This window comes from Bombus flavifrons, chromosome 8, assembly GCF_040668555.2.
Source record: "Bombus flavifrons isolate JBK064 chromosome 8, iyBomFlav1_principal, whole genome shotgun sequence".
Classification (NCBI taxonomy): Eukaryota; Metazoa; Arthropoda; class Insecta; order Hymenoptera; family Apidae; genus Bombus; species Bombus flavifrons.
Genome location: NC_138449.1, coordinates 16,291,019 through 16,317,041, shown reverse-complemented (window position 1 = coordinate 16,317,041; position 26,023 = coordinate 16,291,019). Strand labels below are relative to the sequence as shown.

The 26,023-nt window shown below is 41.4% G+C and overlaps 2 protein-coding genes across 3 annotated transcripts in view; one reads left to right on the top strand and one right to left on the bottom strand.

Annotated features, from left to right (window-relative positions):
- The window catches only part of LOC138182702 (probable RNA methyltransferase CG11342), a 44,953-nt gene extending 43,798 nt beyond the window's left edge, over positions 1-1,155 (bottom strand). The window contains exon 1 of the mRNA XM_069118786.1: positions 905-1,155. The gene's annotated coding sequence lies outside the window, so the exon portion shown is untranslated. The remainder of the gene's footprint in view (positions 1-904) is intronic.
- trbl (tribbles pseudokinase 2) lies at positions 44-26,023 on the top strand. 2 transcript variants are annotated; one of them, XM_069118783.1, is made up of 4 exons: positions 44-535; positions 2,740-3,472; positions 15,753-16,054; positions 24,867-26,023. In XM_069118783.1, the coding sequence occupies exons 2-4, from the start codon at positions 3,182-3,184 to the stop codon at positions 25,315-25,317; spliced, it is 1,044 nt and encodes a 347-aa protein (XP_068974884.1). In that variant the 5' UTR covers positions 44-535; positions 2,740-3,181; the 3' UTR covers positions 25,318-26,023. The 2 variants fall into 2 exon arrangements, with proteins under 2 accessions (XP_068974884.1, XP_068974885.1); XM_069118784.1 differs by lacking the exon at positions 44-535 and adding an exon at positions 2,454-2,655.

The window sequence follows — 26,023 nt, the reverse complement described above, 5'->3', positions numbered from 1 at the left end:
CGGGTTAAGCGTTAAGCCGAGGCGGCGACCGCAGCTTTAGTCGTTTGCTGCACAATGGCGCGATTGGTTTGTGCTTGTTCGCCCTGCTGCCGCCGTCGTTTCTGAGCGGAGGGCCGGCCCAAAACGTTGGACCGTCCGTTGCGCGGGATATAAATCTTACCGCACAGTCTCCCTCGTTCGTAACCGCTCAGCTCTCCACGTTTCTTCGTTTCTCTCGAATTATTCGGTTCTCGTAGTCTGTCTGACGAAAGAGAAACGGTGACAACGACGGCTGGTCCGAAGACGAATCCCGAGAACCGTGAATAGAAAAACCACCACGACCGACCGACCGTCATCCAGGAAGAAGGCCAGGTTTTATCCAACGCGCGCGCTATTCGAAAAACCAATACGCCCGGTAAAATCCGGGGTTTCGCTTTTCGAGCAGACGGCGGTTATCAACAACGTCTTTGGGGGAAACTCGGATTACATCTGACCGTTTCTCCACCCCAGCCTCCCGTTCAGGAACGCACGGCGACAACAGGAAGAACATACAAAGGTAATCCATGTGTTCACCTTGCTGTCGTAGACCAGGATAAATATATTTAGAAGAAAAAGGAATAACATTGAGAAGTGTGTGTGCGCGCGTACACGTATTTAGCGTATCAGCCTCACGCGAGTACAGTGCAAAGTGCAGTGATTATTACCGACGCGTACCGGATCGATGTCAGCCAGCCTCTTCGTTGTATCGTATATTTACTTTGGTGCGCTTGCCCTGATATACATATGTACACCAGTGTGTAATCCTTGCTAGCTTTCCTATCGAGACGTTTATTTGTCAGAATTTAACGATTTCACAACAACCAATGGATCGGACGATCGTAACTCGTGGCTAGCATACTGTTGGACGCCACTAAACTGTACAAACGTTTTCGTCTAGTATTTTGATACGATGTTTGAATAAATTTTCGCCGCTTAACCCGATAGATCTTCGCGAACTCTAATTTACCGTCATTGTCTACTTTCTTTCTTATTCGCATAGGAAATCGTTTAAACGCCGGTACGATCCACCGACTGCGTGAGCAGACGTATTAGGCAATTTATTTCGCGGTATTGCGTCACGTTCTCGCGCGCTATTAATGCAACCGGTGCTAGCAGTATCGTCGTGACAACTGTGGAACTCCGCCATTTTGACCTTACCGAAGGATATCTGCTATCTACTCGGTGGTGTAGTATGCGTGCGAACAACATACATATACATGCGTTTCGACACGCGCTACCGTATGGACGCAATCCTTTACTAATTCCGAGCTCGCTATTTCGTCAGATCCTCGTTCATTCAATAAACATGGACATAGGGGACGCTTACGCGAGTTCCAGCACGGGGCTCCCGTACCAGTCGTTACGCCGTTGATCTTACCAAACGTTCCAAACGTTCGAGTAATTCGAGATAAAAAGTACGTCTCGGTAAATCGTCGAGCAGAAATGACGGATTAGGATCGAGATTATCTTCCATGGAGAGAACCAGAGGACGCGTACTCTCTCGCACACATTTTCCTGATCTTTGGAACGGGTAGTAGAAGCTTTGCGCAAGTGCGTTGATATCGTAATGGCGCGATTTCGCGAATATCGATAGTCGACATCCGTACAAACGATATCGAACAAAATCGAACAAAATCGAACGATCGAGTAAGCTCTGGTCTCGAGTCTGTGATTATTCGCCGGTCTATCTTTTCCCTATTTCGAGATTAACCTTTTGATTTCGCATCATTGGAAAACATCAGTAAGCAGAAATTAAAACGAGAAGGAGCGCTAACCTATAATTTTTGCATACCTTTATACTCGTACGATTTACATACATATACGAAGCGTATCTTACGTTGCATACAGCCAAGGACGCCAAATTTACATATCGTTGAATCACAACGATTGTAGTTGGAAAACCGATCTTCGCGAGCAGATGGTTGCTTCTTGAAATTACAATAGAGCTTGTGAAAACGCGTTTTACAATTATTTTGTAATCTTTTGCAATCAAATTTTATGAATATTTTCGAAATATCGTATGCCGAGGAGATGTCATAACCGAAGTTATGGCACCAAAGGCAAAAGCAAGTTAACAAGACAGAAAATTAACGCGAAATCCAGATATTATGATATGGAAATAATACGCGTACGTACCTGAAACGAAATAATATGACAAATGCTGTGCAAAGTTATCGTCTGTTGTACGCAACAAGGTGTAAATAAAGGAGAAGGGAATCGATAAAAATTCGTTGTATCGTTAGCAGCGTTAATAATTCTGTCGAGATTTTCTTGCATCACATTTTATAATTTTTCTGCCAGTTGGCTTCTTTGGCTGGCTAGAGAACGTTACAGCGCAACGACCGCCTTACAGCGATATCCCTGACCTTACAATATCCCCTTCTCTATAGAAATTGCGCACAAGGCAGGACGAGTGTCGAAACATGATCTTTTGAAATTGTCCGTGAATCACATAGAGGATAAACGGAACCCCTGTCGTTCAATCCCTATTACGAATGTCAATAATTATTCGATTCAACGAGTTTACAGCTTCTCAATTTATACGAAAGCGACAAACGGTTTTCTGCCATTTGTACAACTTTGAAAAGATTATGGTTAGTAGGTGCGGAGAATCGATGAAATGAATGATTTATAGCAGTACAGATTCTTATAGTATATACGATGTTCGAATGGGAAATAGCGGATCGTGTGAAAACTCGTTTTTATTCTTATCTGTTACAGAGCTTTCCCGTAAAGTGACCGATTGTCACCCACGAAGATCTCCGTCCAAGGACCCAACGGTAGCACGAAGCAACGCTGCGTGGGCCTAAGCACAAGTGATATTCTTATCTAATAATTAATACATAGCTATATACGCGTTTATACCGATCAAGCCTAGAAACGTTCAAATCGGTTCGTTATAATCGACGATAATCGTCGCTAATCGTCGCTAATCGTCGCAGCTACCGCGTTCGGTAATCTTGCGAAGTGTGTTCAAAAAGCTTATCCGCTTTAACGGTTTATTGACAATAATTACGAATAATTATAAAAATCGATCGAACTTTTAAACACGGACGCGTGTTTCGTTTACGTTAAAAGGTACTATTTCGAAGGGAAGAAGACAAGGAAAAGGAGGTGGTAGTGTCGCGAGTGTAAAATAGTGCGTGTGTGAAAACGGCACAATATGAGAGTGACAGCCGCTGTTAGACAGCATTCTCTTCATCTACAAGTGGCTCGTACCAACAATGGGAAGTTCCTGGTCTGTCCGAACAATAGTCAGGACATCGGTCAACAACCGACAAACGACGAGACAAACTCGGTGCCAGCGGTTGTCTTTCCTAGTTACGAACCGGTGCCTACCGATCATCATGGACCTACCATACTCGGTGATCGGTACTTGCTTCTTGGACCGGCCGAGGGCAGCGCTCTATACCGATGCGTCGATGTACACACTGGTCAACAGCTCGTCGCAAAGGTGAGCATTCGACGATCTTTCCTTCCTTTCCTTCGTATTTATGTAAACGCGTTTGATAAATATCCGGCTTTTGATTCTTCTACCATTTGCATGCGCGTGACGCGTTGTACACGATAGTGGCGTAAGTTTTAAGCTACCTGGAATAATCGATCGTTACGCTAGTGTTTCGATTACGTAAGGTAGAAATATAACGACAATTCGATTTTCCAACCCCGTTGATCCGTATTATTCTTATGTACGTAGGTATATGAATTGCAATTAAATGTGGCTGTTTAATTTTATCGAGAATATCGTCGTTGATGTTTTTCAGCAGATCAATCAGATTTTAAATGTTTTTATCGAAATATATCAAAAAGAGAGTTAAATCGGCGAAGGGGTTAATTGACGGAAAACGCGATTCGCGTAATATATGAGCGTGTACATCGAGCGTTGTTAGATCGGAACAAACGTAGCATTAAAACACACGCGTATTTAACAATACTCGTTAAAGGTTGATGTAATCTTTCTCGCTGTGACTTTTACAAAATAACTATAACCGATTAAGATTAAAAAATGTCGATATACATCGACGATGAAATTTATTTTTTATGGATATTTCGAATAAAATATTTAAAGATGGAAGCATTGTTTTCGGAATATCTTGCTACGTTATTCAAATACGGGTATCGTTCAGACTCTAAAAATTGTATACATTTATCTTGATATTTCACAATTATTCTAAAAGAGAGATATATTCGCGAATCGTCGGAATGCACGCTGAACGAAAGACGAGCCAACCGATCCGATGTTACTAGAATGCAACACTTGTTAATTTCCATTTCGGACGACAATAATGTTAAACGCATTACGCTCGTCGTCCTTATCGCGGAAATAATAAGCTACGTTTGCCATTCAAAGTATCGTCGAAGTACGTATTTTGGTCGTCTCTGATAAAACGGTCAATTAGTCATTGTCGCGTACACAATTTTTAATGGCCGATTATCAATTATTTCGATAAAGAACCGTCAATGATTACAACTTTTACGTATTTTCATCGAACCATCGTCCCCTACATACGTACATATTTACTCTTAAAAAAAGTAGATACATTCTTAGAGTTATCTACGATAGGTTGCGCGAAGGCAGTAACGCGATAGAAAACGATAGAAATATCAAAGATTTGGAGACCTTCTTTTATCTGCATCGTTGCAACGTTCAAAATGAAATTGAAGGAATGACAAGAGCGAACGCGTCTTGAAAATTGCCGATGCTGTATCATTTTAGACAAAATTAATAGAACTTGTTGCGCACGAAGTTTGGGTATAAATAATTCTATTTTTATATTTTTTTAAAACGTTTGTAATTTCGACCAATCGCGGGGAGACGCAGTCGCGAGGAGAGACGTCAACGGGAGTCGTAAATTCCCGTTACGATTGTAATAATCGAGACCGCGAGTCGATCGATCCCCTTATTTCCGTTAAGATAATAGGGGGTGATTCAGTTAGTATAACACTGTGGTTCACAGAGTTATAAGGTTTTTATTTCCAACACTTAAGTTACACTGTCGAGTAGATATAATTCCTAGATGACACTTTGGCGCACGAAGATAAGATAGATGCACAATATGGGCACAAGGACTTCGACGTTGTAAGTTGACCCTTCTAACGGCGTAGAAGAGGTAGTTGACTTTTCTAGCGGTGTATAGAAGAAGCGAAGTTGGGTGACGATGCTGTGTCGGAGGAAAGCTAGCGATGGGTGTGTCTAGCGCACGAGACGATCGGATTTGTTCGTGACATTTCGGTCAGGAATGTGAGGGCAGTATACATCGTTTCTGATCGACCGAACGAAGGTTGGTGGATTAGGAAGGTCCTAGCCGCCCTCGATAGAAAGTTGCTAGTAGGAAGCATCGTACGCGAGAAAAACTAACTTTCCTTTGTCAAGCCGTAGTAGACAATAGTCTAAAAAAAAAAAAAAAAAAAAGTGATAAGAAAGAATATTTGTTCGATTTGAAGGACCTTAGCTAGCAAATTAGTGGGATTTACGACGGGTCCTTGAGACTATCGAGGGTACACCGTAAGGATGAGCGGACATCTGCTGTCCGTCTGGCCCGCGGTGTATGGCCTGGTCTAGGTAGAGGGCCGTGCAGATTTATAAGTTTACAAGCGGTATTTCCACGAAAAGCAAAGTACAGCTAAAGCTTAATTTTAAAGACGTATGACTTTTGTGCGGAATTTCTGGCCAGATATCTCGTATCTTAAACGCAAAAAGCGCGCGTTAAAATGTGCATAAATTAAAATACGCATCTACTTGAACGTACGCGAATTAGAAACCACGAATATACGATGTATTTTATATCGATTTCTATCGGGTACTACTATGGTTTACTGGAAAATGTTCAAAGCTCCGTTATTCGACTATCTTCGATCGTAAAAGGACGAACGAACGAACGAACGTAACCCAACGAAATATCGAATTAATTTTTAAAACATCGTGCTTTGACGAATAAGATCGTGTTCCCACCTGTTAGTAACGCGAGTGATTACGTGTCTCTGACAACGACGTTATCGTTGTATCCCATACTTATATTATAGGCGTCGATAGTTAAGTTCAAGTATCCGATATTCGCGTTTTTTCTTTAACATAGCTTTTAAACAACGAATTACGCCTTGGCATTTGGAAGATAAAATAGGTTAATCGTAAGCGTTCGAACGAAATATCGCATGTAGCGGGAGATAACGGAATTTCACTTTCACAGAAATTATCTCGCGGCGTATCGTCTCGTCTTTCGAAGGGTTAGAAGTCGGTAAGTTGGTTAAAATTTATAGCGAATATTAATTCGTCTTGTTAAACGGTTGATAGACTGGTCGATATTCGTCGTTTACCTTGTGGCAAATTGCTGATAAAAAAAAATGCGGAAAAAGATGCGAGTCGAAAGTGGTATTGTCGGTAATAATCGTAAAATCGGTGTGCGAACGTACAGAAACTGGCGTCGAGCGCGATGTTTCTCGTACAATTTGCCTGACGAAGAAACATACGCGTTGGCCGTTTATCCTTGATAGGGCAAACGCATCCTGCCTGCAGGATATGTGTCGCGTAGCGTAAGACTCGAAGGCAGGTGTGCAACAACGTGCAAACATAGGTCCGGTAAAACGTTACACGATGTATCGATGAAAATCGCCTTTCTAAACCGTCGCTTAGGGGCGTATCTGCTTGAGATTTAGGTCGATCGGGGGAATGGTTGACGCGTTATCGGTCAATGCCACCGATTCGTGGTCTGCCATGTACGTCGTGTAAGATGGCCGTTTCATTCTTCTTTACGAGAATACACGTGTCGACGATTCTTATTTGCGTATCGTCGATCAAAGAGGAAACTTTGGTCGCTTTAAAACGTTAGTCGTGGAAAAAATTCAATTTGAATATCCGTTTCTCGAGTATCCGTTCCACGAGCAGTTTACTAAGCACGTGCACGCGTAATCGACGAAACGTCGAACTCGATTTTCCCAGAAAATACATACATACATACATACATACATACTTGGACACTGAGTGGATATCGAGTGGTTGACGAGTATCGAGTACGAGATCGATTAATCGCTAGCTTCCTGGAACGATTATCATATTTCGTGCGAACCCGGTAGGTATTCTAATCGTACTTGCGATAGGAGTAAGATTCGGAAGGAACGTTTCCACCTCGAACTAGATCGTCTACCAAATGGACGTTTACTTTTAGGAATAAACAGAAGTTATCCATCGGGATCGAGGATGCTATGGAGCAGCAGTTTGTTTTGAAAATGCCGTGGAATAGTTAATCTTCTAACGCATTTATTTTTACCATAAACACGATATATTATTCTCTATGTTCGCCAAACCGATTCTCAATGCCTGGGCTTTTCCGATTTGTTGAAAATGCATATTTTGTTTGCATATGTTGCATTTTGCGATTCGTTGCATATGTGGAAACGTTTCTTAGAGGCGTATCTAACAGCAGCTATAAAAACGCCGACACGAACGACCGAACGCTCTTTTGCGCTTTACTCTACATAGTAAATCCATAATAGGGAACGATCTAGCTAGAAAAAATAGACTAAAGACAACGATACCGGAGAAGTAGAGACAGCAGCCGGTGACGATCGAGAGGCGATATTCGTTGCAAAGAATTCACACTTTTTAGAGCGTGTCTGTAGGTGTACGGTTAGAAGGAAAAGTAGCGGATCCTCCGGTATATCCGGTGTTTCTTCTCGCGAAACGGCCAACCGTTATTTCTATTGTCATCGGTGCCATAAGAGATTCATCGGTAGGAACGCGTGTGTCACTCTCTGAGAAAAGTTGTTCGGTATATTCTTGCGTCAACCTTCACCGCATTTCTCGCAATTAAATCCCATAGTTGTTGCATTTCTAATGAACGTCGCTGTTTTAAGGACGCGCAGCCGTTGCGATATGTCGCAACGTTTTACCTTCGAACGACGATTATTGTTATCCCAGGCTCGAGAAGCACTTTGAATTCCACAGGGATGATCGAAAAGCGCTATCGCCCGATTGTTCCGTTTATCATAATATCGTAGGATGGTAAAAGCGGAGTCCACGCGCTACAGCTCGTCGTAACTCGTCGACATCGTTGTTATTGTTATTTGCCAAATTATCGCGCAACGCGGTCCAAAACATTCCATACGCAACGTCGACTTTTTACTTTGGATTTTCAACTCGCCGACAGCCGCTAATAACCCGTATTTACATTTCGGTATAACTGTTACGGTACAACTGTTTACAGTTAATAGAAAAGAAAAAGGAAAAAAGAAAAAAATTACGCGTCTTCGACTTTCTCATCGATCCACCCATTTCTAATCTTTTCTTCTTAATTTTGTACTCGCAAATTCTTTTCTTTCTTTTTTTCTTCTTTTTTTTTCTCTTAACGTCGAAAGCTTTCTTGGCTATTGAAACGAGATCAAGATCGGTAGATAAAAATTCGTAGAAACATTCTCAGCAAACCGTAAACGCAACTTCCTGGTTCGTGATGTCCCTGAAAGAATATACCGTGTAACGTGTACCGGTGATCGTCGAAGCACACACGATTATTTCTTCTTTACGTAAGTTTCTCCTAGAGACGATCAAACTGTCTATGGAGGCGGCTTACGAAAGCGATAAATCATCGTTGGCGATTCGGCATGCGTACTCGCATCCTGGATTCGGTCGATCCTTCGAGACTTGGCATCTTAAACGGTTATTTAACTCGTTCGTAATCGCGCAATCAGCCTTTTAGGAAATTCCGTGGTCGCTGTATCAACGATATTATATCGTACAAGAATTACGGAGCCGTAAAGCGATCGGAATAGACGAAGCTCGAGGCGATCGCGCGTCCGTTTCCGAAAATTCGGTGAAAGGATTTTTATCGTTTCTCCGCTTTGTGCCGGAGTACATGCCGAAGTTGTCGTGTAAATACGAGAAGCAAGCATCCGACAGTCGTTCTCCAAAGTTCGATTAGAACGTACTATTCGCTGTTTTTCGATCTCTTTCATAGTCGTACCCGCGAATCGTTCGATAGATTTGCAGTCGAAGGATTAAAAAGAAGCAGCGCGTGTCCAGTTTTTCTGATTTTACGATGAATTTAACGCTTTTTATCGGTGACAACAGGGTTACAATAATAAGAATAAGATCAACATTTGCTACGTTCGGCCAACATTTCCAATCGGCGTAACTTTTCGTTACACGAAGGTTACAGGAAGCACGAACAAATATAAAAACGTCGATAGTGAAAATTATCTGAATCTCCATTTGCACAAATTTAAGAGTACGCGTGAGAAATGCGAAATCTGAATCGAGGACCACTGTTTTCCAAAACACGTTGCATCGAAATAAGCGATCGTACAGCGGTTGTCGCTTCCGCTATACGTATGAATAAAAGCTGCGTGGTTGTGACGTAATAACTAGCTACTGTAATTGCGAGTAATTTATTTGAGGTTTTCGTGCGTTTAGTCGCCTACCGCCAATCTTCCGGATAGCGTTGCACTCGCGAACAGCAACGGTACACGCGTCGTCCGATAATTTCAGTCGAATTATTTATCGCAATAGAAAGTTTGTTCTTGCGTCTTGTTCTTAGAGTTTACGTTGATTTGTTTGAAATTTCTTGCGATTTCATTTTCGCGTTGTTAGCGGTGAATATCAGTGGATGCCTTTTATCGACATTATCCTTCGTATGACCAAATTCTATACTCCGATCTATCTACACTTAATGGTAGAATACCAAAACGCTAAAAACGCTAGATAGTAAATTGTGTCGTTATATCGTTTAATACGGTATGACTGTATTATCGTTAAATGTGTAGTCAGCGCTTTAACAGCGCGATAACGTATCGATATCTGCGATCTCGATTCGCATTGTCCAGTCGGTTACAAGGAGGTACGCGTAATATATGTATGTATGTACGTACTTCGTTAGGAGTCACGATCATTCGCTTCATTAGGAATCCACGTGACCAAAGAAACTAGAATTTTCTAGTTGCGTCGCCTGTATCGTTGTATCGTTGTATCGTTATCAGCTGGCTAAATGATCGCCAGATTATTTTCAGGTTTTTACTTAATTTTTTCTTTTGCTTTTTATTTTGCTTTCCGATCGGTGACTCATAAAACAGCAGATAAATGCTAGAAAAATGTATCTACAGAACCGATCTAAATAATATATACGTACGCGTTATCGCGTATTAAAATACGCGCGTGAATGCCTTCGATAGCCGCTAAACGAATCCCATCGGCAGTTGGCTGTGTATTCGACGCGACGTTATCACGCGTTACAACGTAATAGCGAATAGTTTGAAACAACGACAAAACGTTCGCGGTTGTTCCCTGGTATTGCAACCAAGTAGTAGTACTGCTGTGTCTCTGTCGCTTTGCTCCATCCGCACGTGGAAAGACTTAAAATTTCTCTTTCGTCCGCCAGCTGCGAGCGAACTGTAGCCATAAATAATTCCTAATTTACGAAAGCCCGTTTCTCTTAGTATCGCTCTGCCGACCTTATCTCCTTCTTCCTGATAATAATTGCGATGTTCGACAGACGAAAAGGCGCCACGTGAAACTCTCTGATACGAGAAGAGTGAGAGTGAGAGTGAGAGAGAGAGAGAAGGCACAATGCGAGCAGCTGCCACCACGTTTCCATTAACATTTTACAATCATCGTGTTATACAATGCGCCGCTTACATCACTGTGTGCCTGGCGAACAAATACAAGGCTGCACCTTGCCTCACCTCGTCGTTACTTGCTCGTATCACCGAGCACTGCCCGTTATTCATAATCGCTTCTAAAGCCGGGGCCGTTTAATTTAATCGACGATTACATCGGGCCTTGCGTGATATGCTTGCGCAATCGCGACCACCTTCTACCGAACACGTTCACGAGTCTATCTCGGCATAGAGCTAACCAAGTTTAGGATTATTTCGACTGTTCGATTATTTTACGAAGTTTACGACGATCAGCTTCGCGTTCTGGCAAATATTCGCTTTTCAAATATTCGACTCTAGAATTATCGTTAAACTCGTCAAAATTACAAGTTGCAAACTCTTTACTCGTGCAATTCAGTGAGAAACGTACGAGAGCTTGCGATAAAATTAAAGCAGTCTTTTATCGAGATGGGAATATATAATCGTGTACGCTTGTTCGTTATCGCCGTATCGCATTAAACGTAATTATGTATATGTAGTACGTTCGAAACGCACGTCGTAGTCCGATATCGTTAATAATGCGATGAAATATCGAGATAATGGATTTTTAATACCGTTCGGTTTCCCCACCGTTTCCGAAAGTCTAAAGTTTCTCATAATAATACGGCATTCGCGTGGAAAATACTTTTAGTTTTGCGAGCTTTTCTTATTCCAGTTATAATCGTCGTACGATACCGAGCGCCTACTTTTATCGATACGCGTATTTGCGAGAACGATTTTAATCGGTACTGTCGGTACTTGTAACAGATGTATTTCTTACGACGGAAAAAACTTTTACTTTTCTCTTTTTTCCCTAATTAGCTGATACATAATTACGAAATCTCGTAATATACGGAAAATTCCGTAGCCTATAAACGACGTCTTGACAACGACAGCTTTCGGAACAAAGACACGCTCGATTAGACAGCTTGGTTCGTAGATAAGTTTCAATCCGATACCAGATAAGATTGAATCCAGTTTCAAACTTTAAGACTACTTCAGACACGGCCAGCATCGTGGTAAAAAGGTTTGATCGAGTAGATTCAAATTTTCAGATTTTCTGGTCGACTAGGAGAACGGAAGAACCTTGCCCTCGCCACTCGCTCTTATCCAACTAAATCGATCTGGACGCGTGTTTCTTTAGCGTGCAGTTGTTTGGATAGCTCGTTAGACGAGCGGAATTTCCCGTGGATGCACAGTGGCACGGATCCTTTATACGTAGTTAAGAATATGACCGAAAATACGACGTGTAACGTTTTTATCGATTGGATTATGCGAGCATTACTAAAAACAGATTTTCTTTAAACTCTGACTTTTAAACGAAAAATACACGATTAACGCTACAACGACGAGGAGAAAGCCTTCTACCGTGATGTTACGCGTGTAGTTGGTTGTTAACGTTTGACAGAAACGCAAAATTTACCCATTTTATTCATCTTCTTCGGCCCTTCGAAAAATTCTTTTCCTTTTCTATCATCGAACATCCTGATTTTGCAAAGTATAAATTTCAACTGCGACTAGCCGTGGTCTGTTCGATCGGAAAATCTAAAAGTTTGGATCGACTCGACTGCGACCGTTTTACTAACTTGGCGCGAGTTATTCGGCTGCTTCGTCTTATTCGATCGCTGATCGTCTTGCTCAATTGCTGGACCAAATCTAAATTCATCGTTACCCGCTTACCGTGTACCGGCCGTGTCCGAACCATCGAATCCTTTGGTCTAACCACCTACGATCAAGCTGGCTCGTCTTCGCCATACGCTTTCCATAGATACATCGAATACCCGTAATTTATTCGGCACGTTTATCGCGTGTGAATTATTTCGAGACTTACATTGGCGAAAACTCAACTTAAAATTCAGTTTTTTACCCCCACTGGGCTTGAAAACTCACCACGTATACGTTAGAATGGTATATTTACACGGTGATTAAGCGGTCGACGTGTCGCAATCGGAGGCACTTGTGCGGCGAATTTTGTAAAGAAAAGTCGGCTCTGGTGAGAAGAATTCGTTGGAAATCGTGTGGCAATTGCTTCGTTGGAAGCGCGTTTGGAAACAAAGGATCTGTTCGTTTATTTTTCGAGGTTTCGTTGTTTGCTTCAACGATTAAAGGTGTAAAACGCAAAGTAATTTTGCTTCTACCCGAGATCTTTTCGATCGTTGACCCATACACAACGAAAACCACAGATCGTTCGATGCCAGTGTCCAATAGAAGGCACGTGATGCGATCGAAAGGCAAATTTGAAAGACCTTGGGAAGAAGCTTGTTGCGTTAGAACGAGGACGAAAGAGGCCTAACGCGGTTAATTACCGCGATAATTTTCCTCCGAAAAAATCGATTAGCGCAAAATAAATTCCGATGTTGCGCTCGTAGAATTGACGAGTATCGAGTATGAACATAATCGATTAGTTCGCGCAAAGTAAACGTCTGATCGATAATTTATCGGGGAAACGTCATTTCGATCGCGTGCGAAACTTGCGCGCTATACGAACTTGGAATATCGTAAAAGTAATGATCGATCGGTATAGCGGACGATTTCGTAAAGAACGCAGTGGTGCCCTTATTAAACTAATGGGACCCAAGTTTCGAAACCGTGTCAGGTTTCGACACGCGAGATGAACGGCCGAACGAACAAAGTTTCCAAAGTAGCCAAGATTTCGTGTGCCCCTTTATCGAGCTGCTTTGTAAAGGCCCGTTAACGTATCACTGTCGTACCCATTTTTCATCCGACCCAGGCGAGACGCGCGTTCCTGCGTTTAATTATGTAAAGTCAGTTTCGTTTCTTGCTTGATATTAACGTAGTTCTGTAAGCAAATTCCTATGATTTTGTATATTGCGTGCATATAATAGATTTTATTAATCTTGTTAAACGGAAGCGAGATGATAAAATAATATTTAAGTCGTTGGAAAACTACCGATACTTCCGAGTTTATTCCGATTTTATTCCGATACATGTTCAAATCCGATATAAACTTGGTACGTATGAGATTAAGTTTGTTTTAACATGTATGCAAAGCGTAGTACGCTCGGTAGCGCAAGTAAATTATACGCCACAATTTTTGCACGAATTATCTGACGATAAACAACGAAGAAAGGATTCGATGGCTTAATTAAGAGAAATCGGAACGAACTCGGATTCGCTATGAGAGAAGGAGGAGCGTTTCTTGTATTTCTATGTTTTGCACGCGACACGTGCATCGTCGCAAACGATTAAAAGACGGGGCAGATCGACGAGGCTCAGTCAGATTCGCGCGATTTAAAACCAACGTGCGTGCGTAAACTTGCCATTTAATTGACTTAAAAGTTAAGACGTTCGAATACGAGTCTCTCTTTGTTCCACCAAGTATCTTGAAATCGCTTTTCCAGATATTCTTCCAAGCTTAAATTCCATCGATTAATTAAGATTATTTAAAAAAAGAAAAAAAGGATAATTCTTTTGTCGATTAGGTGAAAAGAAAAGTCTACGAAACGATTAAACTCCATCGAAAAGGAAATAACAAGGCTGAAAGTATAGAAGATATTGCTATTGTTCGAAGCGTATCGATCGTTATTTTAATACATTTAACGCGATCGTTACATCTCGTAACGGAATTTCGATGAAACGGAATTTCTGGAATGTCTTGTACGTATTTCGCAGCTGCTCTTGTACGATCGAATCTCGTTTCGATCGAATCTTTGCAAAGATAATTACTATCCTGCTAGCTTATGCACGAAAATGAGCTTACGAACTGGTCTCGACCAGTTGTTGTTTCAACGTTGATCGATGAACCGGCAAGTTCGATCTCAATTAGTCCGATTAACCATTGGGAAGAAAAACCCACCGCTGCTTTGGTATCCCGGGTAGCCGGATGCAATTTCGCTCAGCACCTTGAACGTTGACCATGATCGACTCGAGTCGGACATTCGCGTACGAACGTGCGATTAAGCGATAATATCGGTATCAAGCTCTTTGAAAAATTGTTTCCCTTCTTTCCGATTTATTAATTAAAACGCATCATGGTCGAAAGTATTGGAAATAAAGTTCGATAATGTTCGTAAAGATATGTACATGGTTGTATAGTTTTAAGTTAAGTTAAGTCTAAGTCTAAGTTAAATGTAACGGATAACCATCGACGAGTTTCGATGATCATCGCTGGAATCGTTAGGGTTTCATAATTACGAACTATCTTGCGATCGCGCCAGTTCGCGATAAACGAAAATTAAAAGAAATGGCACGTTTTACGACACGTATGCGCCGTCCTGACAGATTGAATTTGTCGAAAGATAAATTAAGAAGCTGAAAGTGACAGACCAGCGGAAACGGATTGTCTAACGATGGAAAAAATCAACATAATGGCAGAGGAAAAGGCGAGCATACGCGCATTAGCAGATGTAGCTGGTTCGAGGGATCCGGATATTTGTATTGTCTGCTCGCTGCGGATATCCGTATTAACCGGCCAATGCTAACGTACAATTATCTAACGCAATGACAGATATCGTGCTTGTTATCGAGAACGTGGCAAAAATTATTCGGTATGTGGATGAAAAATTTGCATATACCGAACCAGTAGGACAATTCGATACAAAGGACGATCTAGACTCGAATTAATCGTTCGATTTTTATTCTTTCTCTTCCTTTCTCTTCCTTTCTCCTTTCTTTCGAGTGATTTCAAAAGTAGAAGAAAGTAATAATGTTTTACGTGTTATCGTATTTGTCGATCCGATACAAATGTTACTTTTGCCACGTTAAAATACGTTCAAGCACGTTAATTCGAGTTGATCGAAAAGGTATTCTTCCTTCTCTATAAATTCTTTTCGAGATCTGCCGTTTCCTAAATACGCTTTACTATACGCCGATAAGTACAACGATTAATTGCTCGCGGAAAATTCTTTTATTCCCAGTTTCATAATTAATTTAAGTTCTGCTAAGAGCAGGGTGGTAGGTGTTCGAGTAGATTTGAACGATAACGTAATCTTGAGCACGTATTCGGTTGACTAATTCCATTCTAAAAGCCAAGAGCACGAGCGTGAAGCACGAATCATTTGTCCTTCCTGGAAGATTATTTCCTAATCACCATCGGCAAGCTGTATGGGACGACGAAGGTGTGTGAGTGACGCAACGATTTTCCTGAATTTCAGGCGTTGACCGTGGGCGACAAAGGTTGCGAGGCACTACTACAGGCGCACCTTCGATTAGAAGGTACCGGAGCGGCGAGCGGTGTTGCAGGCGTGGTGGAAGCACCTGGAGGTCGACGCTACCTCCTGTTGGAGGGCCATCACGGTGACCTGCACGCCTACGTAAGGGCGCGCAGGAGACTGCGGGAACCAGAGGCGAGGCGACTGTTCCGGCAAGCAGCCAGGGCCGTAGCTACGTGCCACGAGTACGGGGTCGTGCTCAGAGATTTAAAACTCAGGAAATTCGTTTTCGCTGACGAAGCAAGGTAAAAACATATAAAACGTATCTTTGAGGCAGCGTGTCCAGAGCGATTTGAAAATAGGTCGAATAATTTGTATCTTGACAATAAAATCGATCGATTGGGGTTAGGTTGGCACTCTTGGATCGAAAGTCGGACCGTTGCGGTCTTAAGATTAAGTTAAGTCGATCTAACGATAAATTGAAATGCGATAGCTAACTCGGGGCAAGTTTATTTTCATTATTTTCTGAGATTTAACATGTCTATATACACGTAGGATAAGAATAAGTATTCCAAGTAAAAGCTTGACAACAACTATCTAAACAATAAACATTCGATATGTCGGTGATATTATTCCAATAATAATCGTTATAGAGCGATTATAAAGGATTTTATAATCTTACGTAACTACGATGCCTCTAGCGAAATGATATTGCAAAGTGAAATTAATTTGTCCGGGCCGTCCTGTCTTAAATGTTTCGCTTGATCCGAAATTTGCTACAAACGGATTACACGCGCGCGTTAGTGATTCTCGTTACAAATGCGCTATGATATCGATTTAAACGCTGCGATATCACAGTCTGGACAAACTAGCTGTTAATTTGATACGATTGTTAATGATACACGGTACACGCCTACGTATCGTTCGTGGCATTCTTAGTGCGAGCGAGAGAAGGCGCGTTGCAGAGCCATGGAAAACCAGTTCGTATTCGTTTCATTTCCATATTCGCCTGTAATTCCTCTGCACCATCGGTTACACAGTAGGTATATCTTGGAAAAGAAGTACTTCCACGCCTACATAAATTAATTTCCCCTTCACTGGCCGATACACGCCAGCACAATACGCAACCCTTGGACACTTAATGAATTCCGTCCTATTTTCTTGTTTTTATTTCAACCCGATTATTTATTGCGATTGGAAATTTGACAAGTTGTTGTCGCCGCCGCTGCATTCCTAGCGGAGATTTCGATCGTGTTCTAAACGAGACTGCGTCAGATCCTAATAAATACTTTGCACGATTTACATAAAAATGATTTTATTCGTGATACAACGTTTTGCAACAGACTCCGTATCACGTACCTTGCAAACACTCTGCAACATCGTTCTTTCGTCCAACGTGATAATCTTCGTTCAACCTCGACCGATCGACCAACCAACTGTTATAAAGCTGGTAACGTAGGTTATTTTGACTCGATTCGAACGTGGAAGTAGCCAGTTTTATCCGCCCGTGGTGTTATACAATTGCTGCTAACCTTCCACGATGCGACGTGTCGCCATTGCGTCGTGTCACACGACACCAAACCTTTGGTTAGCGAAGCCTGACTTGCACCGTAGCCTTCTACGTTTCACGTATCGTAACCCTTGCCGCGGAAGGATGCCATCTCGATAACGTACTACACCGTATTGTATATATGGAATTGCACAATATATGCAGAATACATGGAATGAATTTGTGGAACGAATGGATCGCGCCACACCGGACCACGCCGTGCCACGCCATGCCACACCATGCCACGCCACGCCACGCCAAGCTATTCGCAAGGCGTGTTACCGCGGCTGAACGTGACTGTTCGCGCGATACCACGCACCTACACGCGAGTGTTCCAACCAAACAAATGATCGAGACATTATATACATATATATAAATGTTTGTTCCGCGAAATGCCTATAAAATACATTGATTCTTAAACTTAAACGTTCCTTTATATGGCCTTGACCGAAATTTCAAGTTCCGTGTGCGCTTTCGTTTCTGTCAATTCCTTTGTTCCGACGCACGAAACACGATTACTTTACCGGCCGAGACTATCCACCGATTTTACAACTTCGCTGTATCCTGGCCCGTATTTCGTATGCACGTGTTTCCCGCATGTAGTGCATAGCGTACGGAGCGATAAAGGCCAAGAGAAGGAGAAAGCCACGGTGCGGCGTGTTGCGCGCGTTGTTGGTTCAGCGTTGGCCAATCGCGCGTTGCGCTCGCATTCCTGTCGCTCGGTGAGCTGCTCCCTCGCGTAAAATAAGGAGAGAAGCGAGAAGGAAAGAGCAGCGAGGCGGCGGGTTGCATGTCGCGAGTAAAGAGGAAGGGCTGATGCGATCGTAGTGGGGAATAGAGGGGAGGGCACGGAGGGAATGTCGTAAGCCAGAAAAGCATATTGGTTTATCGACTGGGGAGATTTTGAAACGCCGGTATAATTAGGAAACGCGTGGTTCGTTCCACCTCCCAGAAACTCGACGACGCGACGCGGCATCCAGAACTGTAACAGTGTACGGTACGTCTTCCTGCGCGCATAATTGCATTTGCACCGTGTAGATACGTTAACCCCGGACGCGATAAATTTTCTCACGCTCGAAATTACCGCGCGACGCGTGAATTTTTCCTTTTTGTGTTTGGATCGTTAACGGTGTGTAATTTGAAAAAGTCGAGCAAAGATACTTTGAAATATCAAGATTTCGGATTCGGACGATAACGATATTCGTGTAACTCGATGCAACGTGACGAGTAGATGAAAATTTTCGATTTTTCTACTTTTACGATTATGAAATTATTCTAACGAAATTGTCGAGACGATGAAAATCATACCGAACTCGACTGTATTTGGATGATTTTCAAGTTGCAAAGCTAAGACGCGCGTCGTGAAACAGCTATGCGGTTCCTTTTTCGCTCTTGTCTCCGACCAGCTTGAAAACCGAGCAAAATCGAAAAGATAGCAATGGAGAATCCGTACCTGGATCAATGAACAAGTGGACGTTTCTGTACATAGTCGGTTATATAAGTTCAAATTTCAATGGGGAAATTCTTTAGAAATAAATATAATTGCGATTAAAAAAATGATAAAATCTGTATATATATGTATGTATGTATGTATGTATGCATGTATGTATACAGTAGTTCTTGTTTCCTGATATTACGAAGCTGTTTCTTATTGAGTCAATCGATATCTTATTTAACTCTCTGTAAAATAGTAAAAGATATAAAATTAGGTATAGCAATTGTCACGATTGATAAGCGTATTGTATGTGCAGAAACGAAACAACGATATACTGCTATAGCAAGAAATTGGAAAAGTGTGTTATCCCGTCGAGTTTAAAGCGCTTTCGAGGTGAACGCTTCCGGTAATGGAATGGATTTACAAAGGAGTGTCGTTAAAAATGCATTTCCGATAGATATGCATCGGTTTCGTGTCAGTCGTTTTGTTACAAATATAATCACGATGGTTGCAGTGCGCAATACCGATACGTAACAACTATCCTTGTATCTTGCTGCAATCACGCTTATGCAAATATCCTTGTGTTTCCTTTCGTCTCGCATTTGCATCACCCTTTTCCTCGCAGTATCGAAAATTCGTTGCATATTTTCTTTATCCGATAAAGTTGTTAGCAAAAGAGGAAAGATGTGAATCGCGTGTATGGTTTCTTGGTCCAGGGACCGCTGAAAATAAGTGTCGTTTAAGTAAATTCGTTAGCAAGGCGCTGTAATAACGACAAAGAGAAAACGAGTATGTCCGATGTCATCAAATTTCTAACAACGAAACAGCTTTATAAATGAGTTTATAAAGAGATATTCGTCGTTTCCTGTACTCGTCTGATCTTCGAAGAAAAGCCAACACGAACGTACTTACACGTTGGCTTTCGAACGTTCCATCGCATTCATGGCTATTGCCATGTACGTGTGCGACACGATACGTGTCAATAATCCTTATAAGTTGAGATCTTTGTTGGTCGAATAAGTATCGACGCGATATGTATATCGATGCTAGTCGACGTGCGACGCCCTCGCGTCTAATTCCGGTGTACGACATCGTATGAAAGTCATCGACGTGCAAAGTTCTTCGCCGTCTCTTTCTCTCGCTCGAGCTTTTTCTTCGGTTGCCTTTCGGACAAATGGACCGATCGATCGGTCTATGAAGGCCAACCAAAAATTCATTTCCACGAGAGTTCTTAACGCTTGTGTCGTTCCTTCTTCCCATCGATCGATCGAATCGACCATTTCCCGGATATGCCTTTTTACGGAGTTCAAGTGTCTCGGCGAACTAGCCGATAATACGAAAGAGACGCATACGTCAGCGAACGTTAGGAGGAACCTTCCTCCTTCCTTCGGTTCGAGCTTGTCTGCGCGTTTACCGTATCGATGGACGCATTAATGAAATCCGATTTTAATCGATCCGATACAGCATATATATGTTTCTTCTTAAATACGATTGTATTAGTAGATTGGAAAGAAACGCACTGCGAGAACTATCATCGAGTTATCAAGATGGGATACACAAGATTATTATATTCGGAAAATCTAGAAATAGTTAGATGGAAATATACGACGAACAAAGTACGTATATTAAGGGAGAAATGTACGAACGCGATACGAAAGATTCGCAATATTTAATCTGTTAAAAATAATTTTTGTAGCAAATAAATTTTATAATAATTTTCGCCATATTTTTATAGTACGCGATTATCGTAACCAAACGAAATTAAAATAAATTTATCGTTGTAGCTAATACGTTGCGATTAAAGTGCTTGTCGATTTTTACGCTTTCTATTAAATTTAACGGGAATTTTTTTATAAAATATGCAATTTCAATTTGTTAACATATTCGTGACTTGCGTTGCAAGAACCGAACGTAAGATATTTTATCGATACCTTTGTTCTTTTATCGTTTCTATCAAATCGATGTGAAATTTAAATTCATATTTAAAAAGCTGTTTTAATATCGCAACATCGGTGTATAGTGTATCTAATGAAAACGATAAATTATGAATATGCTACGCTACTGAGAAAATAATTATTCGAGTTTTATAACTCGATAACTGCCTCTCGCACGTGCTAGAAGATTACTCTGAACAAAGCGACCGATTCGTCTCAACATTTACACGACTCTCTTCAAACGTCAGCGGTTTATATTTTCAGTTGTATTTCATAAAATCAGTTATGTTTCAATGTTTTCGACGAATGTAAAGTTAAGTTACGTTTCTTCTAAATTTAATTCAAGAATTCCTAACAAAAAAGGATTTTGTATCGATCGTTTTATCCTTACAGCGATCTTTGCCATCTCTATTCGTTATTATTTTATACAATTCTGTGCACCTTTCATCGATCAATAATTAATATTGTCACTCTACTCGTTTGTGAAAGCTATAGGCTGTACAATTTACAAATTCTTCGAATAGGTGTACAGCTTTGTCGTTTTTTCTGTTATTTGTCTGTTAGAAGGTTATGCAAAAGGATTTAAGGAGCACGTGAGATAGGACGATCCTTGTTCCTCGTTTTGACATGTAAGATTATACGCAAAGTTTCGAGTAATTTTTCTTGTCACAGTCTGTATAAACCAGTAAGGACGAAACGCGTGTTTCTCAAGCACGCTATCGTAGAGTAAACGAGTCTCCGGAGGAAATCGCTACGATAGAATTTACGGTGTGCGCGACACGGGGTTCTTGAACTCAGCAGCCTGTCGTAGGAGTCGTCGTCGTCGTTTGCTTACTTACGAGTGAAAGTTTGCGAAGAAAGCTACGCGGCGAGGCGGCGGCTTATCCTCGCCGCGTCCAAAGCGGAGAACACGCGCGGCGATCGAAGCGGGCGACACGGAGTTCCTTGCAGGAAACGACGCGCGAGGCCGTTGACACTCGCTCGGATTTTCAAGATCGTGCCAGACTCTCTCTCTTCCTTCTTTCCTCTCTTCTCTCTTCTCCCTCCGAGGCAAATCGAGACGAGAGACGATTCGACGAAAGTGTGCCGACCCTACGCTAAGCCATACGTAACTACCGAATTGGATTTCAACATTTTATTTCAAAGATGCTACTACAAATAGCTTAATGGGTATAGCCGTCCATCGAATCGACTGATCCTTCTAGCGCGATAAAATAAAACGTCGGCTCTGAAATGTAGGTGTTCGAACGCTCGATACGGTACTGGAAGAACTTGCGCAACGTAAAGTTTGAATTTTAAAATTTGGATACGTTCGATAGTTGTCTCGTAGAGGTTATCGAAATTCGAATATGTTAACAGGAATGGGGGAAAAAAGATAATTATCCTTGGTAAAAATTGATTTTTATTTTTATAGAAGGCGGTGTAAGAGATGCGTCGGGAAGTTGGTCAGGAAATCTAAAGTACTTACAAATACGAGAAATTTGACATATATGATAAAATCGTAAACTTGATACAACGTAAAGTGAGTTTTAATTAACTGTGTAATTCATTGCATTTACAGTTTCGTATAAATAAAAAAATGACTGCGATACTTTGTATCGGTGAATTGAAAAATCAGCTTTGTACTCTAGCAACTTTGAACGATTACGATTTTGTAAACTGCGTGTCTTTTAAGGTGGAAATAATCTAACAAAAGGACGTAAATTGTAAACGAACGAATCAGATCGTCGAAATAAATTTTATTCAGAATGATCTATCACATTGATTTGCTATTCTAAGCGGAGAGTTTTATTAGATTATATAGATTAGGTGGTATTAATTGTCTTTTGAAACATCGTGTGGCATCGATTACGGTTTCTGTTCTCCACGTATGTGCACTTCCCAAACGATTACGACATTACATATCGACCAAATATCTCGGCCAATATGAGAACGAGCATCAAGAGCTTAAAGTTGCTCAAGACTCGAGAATATTACGTACACGCACTCTGGCCAATCTGTGTTAAATGTATTCTAAGAACGTTACTGTTGGCAATAATTTGACTGCAAATTCCCTCCGCTTTGCAGCTTGGTATTGCAACGACGTTTCGTTCGAAGCGCTTCTTAATCAAGATATCGTTTACACGATATTATAGTCGGCACTGTATGTCGATTTTATTTGAAATTTAAAAGGTTTTGTTTTTCCAAATAATTTGCAAAGGACGAGATTTGTCGAGAAAGAAAGGATCTGACGAAACAACTGGTTCGTGAATTTTAAATCCCCGAATAAAATAGACACTTGTTCCGAATACTCGCGAGATTACAAAAATCTTATTACGAAGTTTCATTGTACAACCGTTCTTTTCAGCCACGAAAATCCATAATCGTTTTAATTAATACTCAATTATATGGCGAACGAATGAGCGAAAACTCTGGTCGATTAGCTTTCTTCTCAGTTAACGTGTACAGTGGAAGAAAAAAATTAATCTCGAGAGAATCATGGCACGGCTTTAAGTACGAAGATTAGTAATAGTTGCAGCTGAAAATGAATCATTCCGAAATATCCAGCTTCCTGCCCTTTCTTTAAGCGATGCATCAGACCAATTTAATCCTCTATATTGGGAAAATTTACGGTCGACTGGTGACTCGAACGATTTTTTTAAAAGAAGAGTTTTATAAATAGATATGTTTAAATTCATGGATTCGAGGCAGTAACCTTCTAGTCTTTTCCATATTTTATCGGCGAAAGCAGTACAAGAAACGATTTTTACATAATCGACGCTGCTGTGACAATCTGTCGATGGAGTAGGAAAGACGAATACTGGGCAAAAAGGAAGCTTGGTCGAACGATATTTACTTGTTATGCTCGTTGCATATCGATCGGATATCGTAATGAACGTGTGAGAAAGAGCATCGTGAAAAGCTTAAAGTTACTCAAGAGTCAGGAATATTACGTAGACGCGTTCCGCGACTTCCGCGTTGCAGGTTGATCAACTGGCTATACGGTCTCCGAGCGCGCACTCTCCTTTCTTTCACCAGTGCTTTCGTTCTGCCTCGTTCCACGACGTCTCGCCGTATCGTGCGGTGGATTACGCGACGATGGCTCAATCGCGACGTCCTCCTCCGTTGCTAAACTGAAAATACCTCCGTACGTAGAATGTTGCACACGCTCTCGCGGTTGCTTCCACGTCTTCTTGCCACCTTTTTCTTCGCTGTTCCGCGCGATCATCGACTCGGTATAAATTATTCGGACGATGGCGAGCGACGATACGACGCTGAGAGTTGGACAACGATCTCGGTTTATTCTTCGAGGATGACGCATCCACGGAGGATGTACCTATAAAGAGAATAAAGCGCGATGTTTTTGATGAAACCGAAATAAGAACGTAGAAGCATCGCGCTTAACCGTTAAATACGACCAGCTGCGGTCATTTTCACTATTTTCGCTTCTTCTTTTTCTTTTGCTACTCGCTAAGGTTTTTACGACCGGTTGCTTCTCACACTTTCGTTCAAATATTACGCGTACAAATCTTTTTTAACTCGATGCGTACTTTTTAAAAAATCGTAACCTGATCGATTAAATTCTAATTTATGCGATAAAACTTCGATCGATACATAATAAAAAAAGAAGAAACAACATTTCGTCCGCACGTTTCGTTAAGATAAATTCCCTTTGCGATTGGAAATTATCTCTTTGTAATTTGATATTGCTTCGTTATGTATAGAACGTCGAGCAAAATACGTTAATTATTTTAATCTTTAAAAATTGTATCTACACAGAATAACTAATTATTCGTTCTTCGAGTTTTCATGCTACGTATTATCTAACATTTCCGGCGCGACAGCCGGTCGCAGCGTATTATCTGACAGTCGAGAGCAATGTAGCGCGAGTTACTTTCATCTCGTACGTATTCGTTGGCGTATCAAAATCACTAGCGATAAGTAAATAAACATAAACACTAAACGCCTTATATACGGTAGTTTAGGCTTTAATATCATTAAATTGGAGGACCGCGTTGTAATTGTCGGAAAACGGGGATAGCGATTTTATTCGGGGAATGTTGTTGATCCGGTCGAGGAAAAAATTCATCCTCTCTTACTTTCGCCACATCTATCGGTCTATATATAAAGTGGTTTAGTCGATGTATCAAAGATATCGTTTCAAATCTATATAAGCTCGGATCGTATACGTACTAACATCTCGATTCTCTGCATTTTAGAACACGACTTCGTCTGGAAAGTCTAGAAGATGCGGTGATCGTCGAAGGTGATGACGACAAGCTGACCGATCGACGGGGTTGTCCGGCATACGTAGCGCCGGAAGTACTACGCTCAGGACGAGCTTATTCCGGGAAGGCAGCCGACATCTGGTCGCTTGGCGTACTCCTGTACACGATGCTGGTCGGTCGTTATCCGTTTAACGACGCCGAGCATGCGTCTCTGTTTGCGAAAATCTCACGTGGCCAGTTCGCGGTACCAGAAGGTCTAAGCCCACGTGCTCGGTGTCTAATCCGCTCGTTGCTGAGAAAGGAACCGTCCGAGAGGCCGTACGCGGAGGACGTGCCGAGACACCCATGGCTCGCGAAACCGTTACGAGTCTGCCTCACGTCCAGCAGATCTTCTTGTCAGGATCAGATCGTACCAGAGCTACCTAACAATCCTCAAGACTGACTCTTCCGAGAGAAAAAGATATATTCCGCGTGCGCTGGACCCAGCTTTCTTTGTTAATCCTCTATTTGGACGGAAATTCTGTACGCAGAGGGCATTTCATCCCAATTTAACATGGCTTTTGTTTCCTACTTTGTGTTTTCTTAGTTTTTATATCTTAATTTTTTATTTTCTATTAAATATGTCGAAGTTAGATATAAACGCTCGGTTACTTTGCACGCAGCATCGAAGAGAAAAACGAGCAAAACAAGATCTACCATTTCTGTTACGTATGTAGCAAATATACTGAAAAAGAAGACAAATAGCGAGGAGCGAGTAATAAGAAATCAAAAGTTAGTAATTCGATAATTCGTACAAGATTGTACACTATTTATGCGATACAGAATATCTTGTATAGAGACAGGGAAGATAACAGTCGACTAGAAAAATGATATTTAAGAAATGTCTTCCACATAAGGATTAAGCGAAAGTACGAAGTCTGCGTTTTATTATATTTTCTCGGGTTATACAGTTTAAAAAACCCATGTCCGTTAATACAACCGAGCATTTGTAACTCACTTGTTGCGTTAGTATACAATGTTAACGCAAATGTTGATAAAATTGCCATGCGTTTTTCCCCTTCTCATATGTGATGAATACGTAATTCTCCTTGGAAGAAATATAGTGCGATCTTAAAATTGTTTACACGTTACAATAAACATACTTCAAA

Bases quoted from the DNA above. Each gene is read 5' to 3' on its own strand.
- trbl (XM_069118783.1), top strand. From the start codon at position 3,182: ATGAGAGTGACAGCCGCTGTTAGACAGCATTCTCTTCATCTACAAGTG. The intron at 3,473-15,752 runs GTGAGCATTCGA...CCTGAATTTCAG, and splicing joins GTCAACAGCTCGTCGCAAAG to GCGTTGACCGTGGGCGACAA. The intron at 16,055-24,866 runs GTAAAAACATAT...TCTGCATTTTAG, and splicing joins GTTTTCGCTGACGAAGCAAG to AACACGACTTCGTCTGGAAA.